The sequence below is a fragment of the Lynx rufus genome, unplaced genomic scaffold, assembly GCF_022079265.1.
Source record: "Lynx rufus isolate CCGP_SWC_20201006 ecotype Redwood Valley unplaced genomic scaffold, mLynRuf1.p SCAF_11, whole genome shotgun sequence".
NCBI classification, from domain to species: Eukaryota; Metazoa; Chordata; class Mammalia; order Carnivora; family Felidae; genus Lynx; species Lynx rufus.
The window spans coordinates 40,853,117-40,864,370 of NW_025814825.1; the positions used below are offsets into that span (position 1 = coordinate 40,853,117).

General features: G+C 62.0%; 1 protein-coding gene across 5 annotated transcripts; it reads left to right on the plus strand.

Moving 5' to 3' along the window:
* Positions 1-72: 72 nt before the first annotated feature.
* Positions 73-10,725, plus strand: LZTS2 (leucine zipper tumor suppressor 2). 5 transcript variants are annotated; one of them, XM_047073319.1, is made up of 6 exons: positions 73-134; positions 371-678; positions 6,041-6,490; positions 7,116-7,778; positions 8,306-8,563; positions 9,375-10,725. In XM_047073319.1, the coding sequence occupies exons 3-6, from the start codon at positions 6,083-6,085 to the stop codon at positions 10,056-10,058; spliced, it is 2,013 nt and encodes a 670-aa protein (XP_046929275.1). In that variant the 5' UTR covers positions 73-134; positions 371-678; positions 6,041-6,082; the 3' UTR covers positions 10,059-10,725. The 5 variants fall into 5 exon arrangements, with proteins under 5 accessions (XP_046929275.1, XP_046929278.1, XP_046929281.1 ...); XM_047073322.1 differs by lacking the exon at positions 73-134 and having other exon boundaries at positions 330-678; XM_047073325.1 differs by lacking the exons at positions 73-134; positions 371-678 and adding an exon at positions 789-1,423.
* Positions 10,726-11,254: the final 529 nt, after the last annotated feature.

The following is an 11,254-nucleotide window of genomic DNA, read 5'->3' on the forward strand; positions in this document are numbered from 1 at the left end:
TACAAGGCAACTTCCTGTTTGTGCCTGTGGGTGGAACTTTATGAGTCTAAGGGAAGCCTGGCCCCTGCTCTGTGGGGGGCCAGAACTGGCAGGCACACTCACCTGGGCAGACACCTACTCCAGGGGAGGGGAAGGTAGTTGTGCTAGGGCAGCTCTGACCCGAGGGTGGGGCGGGGTCTGTTTTGGTGAAACCTGAGCCTTCTTTGTCTGCTTCCTAGGGGTTTTCCCGGTGCCTAGGGAAGGAGCCGAGAGTGGACTCGGTTTGGCTCCCCACAGGGCCGGGCAGGTGGCAGTAAAGCCCTATCGCCAACTTGGTTAGGGCACCCAGGTAGTTTAGCTCTCGGTCACGTGCTGCTCGCCCCTTTCCCAGGTCGAAAGCCAAATCCAGAAGGCTGTGAAGTCGGAGGCCAGCGGAGCAGCCTCAGGCCACCGTTGAGCTACTGCTGGGCTGGATACCGGGTCGGCTGCTGAGGGGGTGCTGGGCAGACCACTCCCCTCCTGGGCCGGGGGCGCGGCCTCAGCCGCCCCGCCCCGCCCCGCTCCACCAGGCCCGGCCAGGCGGGCGCCCGGAGTCCGGAGCCCGGAGCTGGCTGGGAGCCGGCGGATCTGCGGCGAGGAGGTGCCCGCGCTGGAGCAGGAGCTGGGCGGGAGCCGGAGCGGCGGCGCAGGTGGCGCTGGGTGAGTGGTGGGGACACGGAGGTATCGGAACTCCAGCCTTCCACACATCCCGGCTCCGGAGCGAACTTTCCCGATCTGGGGAAGCCGGGGACTGGAGTGAGAAAGGGGTCCCCACTCTGGGGGACGGGGGCGGGGCGCAGGCGAGGAGTCTGAACAGGGAACCGACACAAACTCACACCAGCGGGCACACACACGCGCGCACACAGACCCACGCACTTGGGACACACGAACACACGTGCATTCAGGAAAGGACGCGCCCCATAGATTACCCCTGCAGTCCCTGGAGCAGCGCCACTGGCCCGCACGGACCCCCAGCGGACAGAGCGCTCTGCTGTCGCGCACTTGACGGGGGTTGGAGATAAAGGGCTGCCCTGTGACCGCCGACGGGGGCGGGCCGGGTGGGACACCTCCCGAGGTTCCTGCTTCCTGGCCGCCCACAGGTGAAGACTTAGACGTAAACAGGCGGCGAGCACGTGATCGCTTCGCAGACAAGTGGGCTGTGCTCCCCCACCCGCGCATCAGGACGAGGACCTCCCTCCCCAGTCCTGGGCGAGTCTGCAAGGTCTCCAGCCGAGCAGTATTCCATTCTCTTTCCAGAGAAGTGTTAAACCTTCCCACAGAAATGGGAACAGAACGCCCCCTGGAGTCCGGGTAGCGCAGGACTGGAGACTTGCACTGGGTGGGGTGACCTGGGCTCCTCTCCTTCCTTCACCCGAACATGTTCGTGGTGCCCTCATCCCTGAAGGTATGGAAGAAGGGAGTTATTTTTGATGGCAGTGTACAGAAGCCCCTGCCCCATACCTCCAGTCCGGGGAGCAGCTGCCTGAGCCCCACTGGGTCCCCTTCCTACCACTCCCCTCCTTGCACAACTGGGAGCTCTTCCCCCCCAATGTAGGAGCAGAAAGCCCACTCCTGCGAGGGTGGGAGCCCTTTCCCGGAGAATGCATGAGGGTAAATGTCCCTAAATACAAGAGTGGGCCTATCTCCCTCCCCTAGAAGGGAGGATGAGCCCCCTCCCCCAGGGAATGAGGGAGTGGGCAGCGGCCTTCTGCCTCCCTCACCGCCCCACCCTCCACCCCTACACACATGCTGAGCCCAGCTGCTGCCTGAGCTTCTGGGCTGGCTGCCAGAAAGGGGAGGAGGCTCCTGGTGCCCCAAGAGGCTGGGATCAGGGCAAGGCCAGGGGAGGGGGTCTCTATTGGGGAGGGGGGGCTCAGTCTGTTCTTGTAAGGCTCAGGGTCTGGGATGAGCCTGAGGGTAGTTGGGTTATGTCTCCCTTTCCAGGGAAAAAGAAAGAAAAACAACCCTTTCCATAGAGCTAAAAATAGAGCTGAGAGCTGGCCAGGGCTGTGGCCTGGAAGGGGGGGATGCTCCTTCCTGGGGCAGAGGAGCTCTGGCAGGCCTTGGCCTTGGGGGTGGGGTTGCAAGTAGGGGGTGGGAAGCTGTTCTTGCCCAGGGGTGTGGGCATCAGCTGACCTGACTGGGGCACAGAGACCCTTCGGGGAAAGTCTGTGTGGTAGAATGTTTGTGAAACTCACTGTTTATGAAAGTTGTCTGACTGTGAATGAGACCACCAATATGTGAAAGATGCTTAGGAGAGGAAGCCTATTTAAGATCGTGAGTCGGTAGTAAGGACGTTGAGTTGTTGTGAAAGACTGTGCACAACAAGGTTTGTGACACGGAGTATGTCTGTGTGTGCGGTGGCCTGAAAGATTATGGAAAGGAGCGTGGAACCACGTGATGGATGAGACTGTGTGATTGTGGCTGCGTGGGACTGACTGCAAGTGGGAAAGGTCGTGTGGGTGTTATGAAGACTGGTGTTTGCCAGAAGGTGAGAATATCTGCGACCCTGAGAAGGCAGAGGAATGTTGTCAGCTGTGAGGCTGGTGTAGGTTTGGACCGGCTCACCCCAGTGATTGTTGGGGGACCAGGGGCTGCGCCTCTCTCCCAGCAATGACCTCCTTCTTAAATGATTCTGAGGGAAGGTTGGGGAGCAGAGAGCCGCGCCTGAGACAGGCCTGGGCTCGCGCAGGAGAGGGTACAGGGCCGGGGAGTCGTGTAGAGGCCCCCAAGGTGGAGGGCGAGGGGGTGACTGAGTGTATTCACCGAATGCGCCGCCAGGTGGCGCCGCCTCCGCAAGTCCAAATATTCCTCCACCAACCGCTGGGGGTGGGGGGCAGGCCCGGCGCGAGCCTCGGCCCCCGACTCATCCTGGGGCGCAGGGTCCCGGTAGCAGGGGTTGGGGCGGGGGAGGGGCAGCCGACCCTCGGCGTCTCGCTCTGGACTCCGAAGCCCGAGAGTGTGTCTTGCGGGGGGAGGCTTCGACCGAAGAAGCGGAGGGGGAAGGGCGGCCGCCTTGGCGCCCGGCCCTTTGTGCTCGAACAATGACCAGCTGCCGCTGGCCCCGGGGCCCGGGTAGGGGTAGAGGGTGACCCGCGGCCACGGCCGCGGCCGAGTCCTGAGCCGACCGGCTCTCGGAGCGGGGGCGCGGGGGGACGAGGATCCTGGGTCCCCCGGCGCAGCCCCCGCGTGCGCCTGGTCGGCCTCGCGTGACGCGGGGTGTCTGCGCGTGTCCGCGCCCGGGGCGGGGACGCCCCTCCGACCCCTCCCCCGCGCTGCGCCGCCCACTCGGGCCGGACGGGGGCCGGCCGGGCTAGGGGCGCCGCGGAGGCGGGGCCGGGCCGGGCGGCTCCGAGTGGCCGCGCGCGGGCTGGAGCCGGGCGGCGCGCCTGTGGAGCGCTGGGGGCGGCCCGGGGCTGAGCATGGAGCGGCGCGGCGGAGGTGAGGGGGAGGGGGGGCCGGGCTGGGAGGCGACCCGGGGGCGCCCCCAACTTGTGCGCGGCGGTGGGCGGGTGGGGAGGAGGCGTCCCCCAGCCGCCCGCACTTAATAGAGGCGGGGAGGGGGGGGGTGTCGGGGGGGCCCTGGAGGGTGGGTCGGGGGCTCCCGGCTTCCTATCGCGGAATGCGAACTCGTGATCCCAGACTCGATCCCGCTTGACTAGTCCTTGGAGTTTGGTGGGGGGAGACTTTCCCCAACTCTTCAGCCCCCAGAACAGGTCTGCGGGAGTTGGGCTTAGCCAGACCTGCCCGGGGCCCTGGCCGAAGCCAGCACCCGGCTGCCCCCGGCCCACGAAGGGGGTGTGCGTGCGCTGTGCCAGAGTGATTACTCAAGGAGTGCTGGGAGAGCCAGGGGTTCCCTTTCCCACAGACACAACGCGTTTCTCAAAATGGAGCCTCCACTTGCCCCTCCTCTCTCGGGCTCCCGCTCTTGGAGCCCGGCTGGCTGGGCCTGGCTTTCCAGAGGCCTGGCTCTGGCTCCTTGGGCGTCTGGCTCTCGGGGCCCAGCTTCCATGTCTCTTCTGGGTTTAGGGGCCCCTGGCTCTGTGGGGTTCAGGTCCCCGGGCTCACTGGTTCAGCCTGTCTCCCTGTCTGCCTGACCCTGGGGTCTCTCTTGAGTCTTTGTCTCTGGTCGTTTGGGCCCCTGTCTTTCTCTGAGTCCGCCTGTCTCCTCCCCTTACTTCTCACTTTCTCAGTGCTCACTGAAGTGGGCAAATGCAGACAGAGGTGCCAGCCTCCACTGCCCCCTAAGAAGCCCCTAACCCCACAGCTTTCTCCATGCCCTGGAGTGGTGGGGGGAGAGGGCAGGAGAGGCGGTGCCCCGGCTGCCTGGCTCGGGGCTGGCACTTGCCGATGGGCTCAGCACATCCCCACCCCCCCCACCCCCGCTTCCAGGCTCAGTCTGGATACCTTCCCGGTTCTCATGGTCTCCTGACTTGAGTGGGGAGTGAAGGGGGAGCCTCGTGCGATACAAGCAAGAAAGAAGGGGAACGGACCCGGCAAAGGAGTCAGATAATGTGTCTGTCCTTTCCCCACACTCGAATGAGTGACAGAAACCAGGCTCCTGCTCACCTAGGTGGCCCTGCTTGCCACCCAGGCTCGCACCCACTCTCACACATGCTCTGTGCACACGGTGCTCTGCACCCGCTTGTGCACACTCACTTCCCTGTTCGTATGCAGTTTCCACGTAAACTCACGTACATGTGAATGGACATCTATCCAAAGATGTTCTCTTCTCTCAGTCACGTTCATACAGCACAAATTTACTTACTACATATGCAGTTACCACTTTTACGTATTTCCTAAGAGTGATCCGGAGGCACGCACATACTCGTGAACGCACGAGTGATCCGGAGGCACGCACATATGAACTCACACACACGAATATACAAATGTACTCATACCTCTAGTCAAACATACATACACTCAGATGCACTCGCGTTTTCACACATTTTCACATACACGTGAAGTAAGTTCATTTCCATGCGCCTGTGCACAGCCCGACACACACCGATGAGTACAAACGCACACTCCTGTTCCGACTCGATTCTGTCCGCTTCTTGGCCCCCGCTCTGCATGATGATTTCAGCAGATGCCTGAGTCCTGGTCTTCGGCCTCAGGACTGGGGAGGGAGTTCCGGGCGGAGACTTGCTGTCCGCTTCCAGGAAGGAGCAGAGCCTGGGGAGGTGGAGCCCTCTTCCCTGGGTTCCAGGGAAATGAGATCTTAGAGCAGCTGCCAAAGGTGATGGCTGGGGCTTCTACCCTCATCCCTTCCGGGTTACTCTGGGGAATGTCTAAAGCCGCATGCTTTCTTAGAGGTTGGTGGCATGCCTGTGTAGGCTCCTTTAGGCCTGATTGATTGGGTATGGTGAGGCCGGGAATTGTCATGGAAACACGCATGAGCCTGTATCCACCTCTGGAAGGCGGGAGACCCCAGAGGGCACCTGTGGGCTCCCTAAAAGCTCTGGGTTTCTTGTTTGGCCAGCTCCACCCTTGCTGCCTCTCTGTCTGGGAGAAACTGAGGCCCAGCTGGGCGAGGCTGGGCACTGCCTGGCCTTGGCTCTTTATTCCCTAATTGCCATCTGAGTTGCTGCTGACTCTGTCCCTGAGGTTGCCTGTGCCCAAACTGCCCTCTAATGAGGCCACCTGTCCTAGGGGACCAGGAACATGTGCTGGGAGCTGGCAGAGAGCTCCCTCCTAAACTTGAGTCCTAGCCTCCATGAGGGATGCAGGTTTAGGCTGGGGCCTGGGCCTCTGCTGTTAAGGGCCCTGCGTAACCACCAGGCCTCACATCCCATCATCATCTTTGCTTGTAGAGTCAGTCCTTAGCCCTGTTCAGACCAGAGTTGGGCAGTGGTCTAGGTCCCAGGAGGAAGTCAGGTTCGTGCTAGTGCTTGGAGGGGGAAGTTGCGGGCAGTCAGGGGGCTGTTTGTCCTGGGACGCGGGGTCAGGAGAGGGACTCAGGGACTCGGATAGGGAGGGACCTCAAGGTGAAGGGACTCTTACACCCCTGCCCTACTCACAGGTTCCCCTGGAGGCCCTTGGCCAGGCCTGAGCCCCTGTCGCCATGGCCATTGTGCAGACTCTGCCAGTGCCACTGGAGCCCACTCCTGAGGCCACCACTGCCCCACAACCTCCAGCCATGGGCAGCGTGAGCAGCCTCATCTCAGGCCGGCCCTGCCCTGGGGGGCCAGCTCCTCCCCGCCACCACGGCCCCTCTGGGCCCACCTTCTTCCGCCAGCAGGATGGCCTGCTACGGGGTGGCTATGAGGCACAGGAGCCACTGTGCCCAGCTGTGCCCCCTAGGAAGGCCGTCCCTGGTACCAGCTTCACCTACATCAACGAGGACTTCCGGACAGAGTCACCCCCCAGCCCGAGCAGTGACCTTGAGGATGCCCGAGAGCAGCGGGCACGCAATGCCCATCTCCGCGGCCCCCCACCCAAGCTCATCCCTGTCTCTGGAAAGCTGGAGAAGGTGAGGACCAGCCCTTCCTTTGGGGCCTGGGTGGAATCAGGAGCCCCTGAAGAAGCCGGAATTTGAGGGTCGATTCAGAGGAAAGAATGTGGGCTCCCGATTCACCAGACCTGGGTTCTAATCCCAGCTCTGCCTCCTTCTAGCTGCATGACCTTAGGAAAATCACTTAACCTTTCTGAGCCAAAGTTTCTGCATCTGTAAAATGGAGGTAATAGATTAGCTCTCATGTGATCGTTGTGAGCATTCAATCAAATAACGTACATAAGGGTTTAGCCTAGTACCTGTCACATAACGTACTCAATAAATGTCTGCTGCTCAAATTACTGTTACTGCACAACAACTACATGTCTGATGTCGAACGAGGTCTTTGACTTTGCTGAGCCTCCGTTTCCTCATCTGTAATATGGGGATACTGATGATATTTTACTTGTATGGCTGTTGTAATGATTAGAGATGAACCTTTTAAATTGCTTGATGTAGAGGACATCAGGAGGCCCTCAGCCGGTGGTAGCATTTATTATTAACATGTGGGGATCGGGACCCCAGATGGGAGGGCAGGGAGTATGATAAGGGCTTTGAAAGATTGGGCAGCTGATCCCCAGTGTCCCATGGCACCTCATTTCAGAACATGGAGAAAATCCTGATCCGCCCAACAGCCTTCAAGCCAGTGCTGCCCAAACCTCGAGGGGCACCATCCCTACCTAGCTTCCTGGGTCCTCGGGCCGCCGGACTGTCTGGGAGCCAGGGCAGCCTAACACAGCTGTTTGGGGGCCCTGCCTCGTCCTCCTCTTCCTCCTCCTCCTCGGCTGCCGACAAACCCCTGGCACTGAGTGGCTGGGCCAGTGGCTGCCCATCGGGGACACTGTCTGACTCCGGCCGAAATTCACTGTCCAGCCTGCCCACCTACAGCACCGGGGGTGCAGAGCCAGCCAACGGCTCCCCAGGCGGGCACCTGCCCTCCCACGGCCCCGGGCGGGGGGCACTGCCGGGTCCAGCCCGAGGGGCCCCTACTGGGCCCTCCCACTCGGACAGTGGTCGGTCTTCCTCCAGCAAGAGCACAGGCTCCCTGGGAGGCCGTGTGGCTGGGGGGCTCTTGGGCAGCGGTGCCCGGGCCTCCCCTGACAGCGGCTCCTGTGGGGAGCGCTCTCCGCCCCCACCCCCACCCCCGCCACCCCCTTCGGATGAGGCCCTGCTGCACTGTGTCCTGGAAGGAAAGCTCCGAGACCGTGAGGCAGAGCTGCAGCAGCTGCGGGACAGTCTGGACGAGAGTGAGGTGACCATGTGTCAGGTGTGGTCAGCAGCGATAATGGGGGTGGCATGGCAGGACATCCAGAGGTGCTGGGGAGTCCGAGGAGCATTTCTGTTTGTGCTGGGGGGGAGGGGGGGGCGGTCCCCAGCCCAGCTGTCCGGCGTAACCTGCAGAGTGGTAAGGAATCGAAGCCAGCACCACCGTCTGCTGTCTTTCAGACTTGAGCAAGATACTTAATGGTACTGAGCCTCGGTTTCCTCATCTATAAATGGAGATATTTATCATGAGGATGAAGTAAGGCAAAGGCTGTAAAGTGCTTAGAATAAACGCCTGGCACCTAGAAACTCCTACGGAAGCGCTTGCTATTATGGATATTGTTTCTAGCGTCCTAAAAGTGGTTGTGATTATTGTCGCGATCATTATCCCGGGGCAGCGGAGCCTGCCGTCCCTGAGCCCAGCCACTGGGCCACCAGAGCAGTCGGTGACCGGGGAGTTGTGGGCGGGCGGGGCTCGGGGTCCGGGGGGGGGGGGGCCGTCAGGACCCAGGGCCGCCTTGTCGTCCCCAGGCTTACGAGGACCGGCAGCGGCACTGGCCGCGGGAGCGCGAGGCCCTGCGGGAGGACGGTGCGGCCCAGGCACAGCGGGCACAGCGGGCCCAACAGCTGCTGCAGCTGCAGGTATTCCAGCTGCAGCAGGAGAAGCGGCAGCTGCAGGACGACTTTGCACAGCTGCTGCAGGAACGGGAGCAGCTGGAGCGGCGCTGCGCCACCTTCGAGCGGGAGCAGCGGGAGCTCGGGCCGAGGCTCGAGGAGACCAAGTGGGAGGTGGGCCAGACCAGGAGGGGCAGGGAGCGGGGCCTGCTGGGAAAAGGAGTCCAGCCATACCCACCCCCTCTGGCCTGCTACTCCTAGAGGACCCCCCCACCCTCCCCTCTGTGAGATGAAGCTCCCCCTCTGACCTTCCTTTCTGGGTGGGGGTCTCCCTGTGCCACCCTCGTGGGGCTCCTCAGCAGTCGGGTTTAGCGCTCACACAGCCAGTGGTGTTCCCACCCACTGCCTCCCGACCAGTTAAGAATAAGAACGTAGTGCTGCTGTGCGCCGGGCACCGTTCTATGTCATATGGGGGGGGGGGGGGATCTTCTAATCCTCATAACAGCCCTGCCAGCTGGGTGTTGTTAACATCCCCGTTTGAGGAAACTGAGGCCCAGAAAGGCTGGAGCCCAGAATTACAGCTAGTCCGTGGCAGGGCTGAGATTTGAACTCAGGCCATCTGGCTCTAGTGTCTATGCTGTTAACCAAGACACCGCGGTGTCTGCCTGTGGAAATGTGGGCACTGCCCTCAACCGCACCCACTCCTGCACGGCCTGCCCCCAGCCTGTCCCCAGGGCTCGGTGGTGCTTCACGATGGTTTAAAGACACCTGCTCTGAAGGAGAAAGATCTGGATCCGTATTTCCCTTCAGCCACTCACCAGCTGTGTGACTCTGGACATATCACTAAGCTTGCCTCAGTGTCCCCATCTGTGTTACGGGTGTCACGATCAGAGAGCCTCTCCCCACATACCCTGCGTGATGTCAGGGCCTGACCCCCCGGGAGAACTCTTCTCACCATCCTTCTCCATTCCTCCCCCCACAACAGGTGTGCCAGAAGTCAGGCGAGATCTCCCTGCTGAAGCAGCAACTGAAGGAGTCTCAGGCGGAGCTGGTGCAGAAGGGCAGCGAGCTGGTGGCGCTGCGGGTGGCGCTGCGAGAAGCCCGAGCCGCACTACGGGTCAGTGAGGGCCGGGCGCGGGGCCTGCAGGAGGCGGCCCGGGCTCGGGAGCTGGAGCTGGAGGCCTGTTCCCAGGAGCTGCAGCGGCACCGCCAGGAGGCCGAGCGGCTGCGAGAGAAAGCCGGCCAGTTGGACACCGAGGCCGCCGGACTCCGGGAACCCCCCGCGCCACCTGCCACCGCCGACCCCTTCCTCCTGGCGGAGAGCGATGAGGCCAAGGTGCAGCGGGCGGCGGCCGGGGTCGGGGGCAGCCTGCGGGCCCAGGTGGAGAGGCTGCGGGCAGAGCTGCAGCGGGAGCGGCGGCGGGGCGAGGAGCAGCGGGACAGCTTCGAGGGCGAGCGGCTGGCCTGGCAGGCGGAGAAGGAGCAGGTGATCCGCTACCAGAAGCAGCTGCAGCACAACTACATCCAGATGTACCGGCGCAACCGGCAGCTGGAGCAGGAGCTGCAGCAGCTCAGCCTGGAGCTGGAGGCTCGGGAGCTCGCCGACCTGGGCCTGGCCGAGCCGGCCCCCTGCATCTGCCTGGAGGAGATCACCGCCACCGAAATCTAGGGCCCTCGGCGTCCCGGATCTGCGGGGAGCCTTGCCGAAGGGGGGGGGGGGGGCGGGAGCCTCAGGTCCACTGAGGGCCCCAGAGCCGCCCGTCCCCCCGCCCCGGGGGTCCAGGCCTCTGGGCCTCTGCCAAGAACTTGGGGCTGCCCTGTGACTCGGATGAGCAAGATCAGACTCCTCGAAGGTCCCCGTGTTCACTGTCACACAGAGGTTCCTGCTCACTCGACCCGTTTCACTCCCCAGCTGCCGCCATTGCCACTCTGCCGACCGCATTCATCCCAGACGCCCGGGGTGGGTGGGGGGAACGGGGGGTGCTGGGAAGAAGAAGGGGTTCCCTCGTTTCCACACTCCCCTACCCCGAAGCCAGAGAGAGCCAGACAGTGCCAGCTGCTCCAGATGTGCCTGCCCCCACCCTGCCCGTGTCGGGCGACAGGGCTGGGACTGGGGTCTGACCCCCAGGTTCCAGCTCTGCAGCCTGTCTCCCAGGGTGAGGGGCTGTAGTCAGACCAAAGGAAGAACTCAGAAACGTCTTGTTTATTTGTGTTTGTGACCAAGTGGCCCCTCCCCACACCCAGGTTTATGGCCTCGTTTTCACTTGTATATTTTTCCACACTGTAAATTTCTTGTACAAACCCAAAGAAACAAATTAAAATTTTTTCTGTTTGTAAAAAAAGACGAGTGTGCTAGAGAGAGTTGATGGGAACTTCTTTGACCCCGACTGCCACCTCTTTCTGACCCCTCGTGGAGGTCTTGGGGAGAGAAAGGGTGATGGGGGATGGACAAATCCAGTGGAAAGTGTGAGATCCTAGCGGACCACCACATGAAACGGTCTCCCAGGATTTGAGAAACTAGAAAAGCTTTCCATCCTATCCCTTGCACAGAACACTGCTTGGGGCTGGGGGACGGATGCAATGACCCCTCCGGGCCCTGACAGTCCATGTTCCTCAGTGCTTGGGGGCATTAAAGGGGGCCTCATGAGAAAGGGCCCGCCAATCCCAAGCTCCAGACCTTGGCTTTCTCCCAACCTCTCCCAGTCGTGGGAGGTTGGGGGCAGTGCGCGGGTGACACAGCCTACCCCCCAGCACCTTGTCCTTGACACCAAGTTTATCTGGAAAGGGCAGAGCCTTAGTGACAGCGGGGGAGGGAAGAAAGTGGGGAGGTCTGCGCCAGCAGTGTGGAGCTCTGGGAGGAGGCAA

Bases quoted from the DNA above. Each gene is read 5' to 3' on its own strand.
- LZTS2 (XM_047073319.1), top strand. From the start codon at position 6,083: ATGGCCATTGTGCAGACTCTGCCAGTGCCACTGGAGCCCACTCCTGAG. The intron at 6,491-7,115 runs GTGAGGACCAGC...ACCTCATTTCAG, and splicing joins TCTCTGGAAAGCTGGAGAAG to AACATGGAGAAAATCCTGAT. The intron at 7,779-8,305 runs GTGTGGTCAGCA...TGTCGTCCCCAG, and splicing joins GTGAGGTGACCATGTGTCAG to GCTTACGAGGACCGGCAGCG.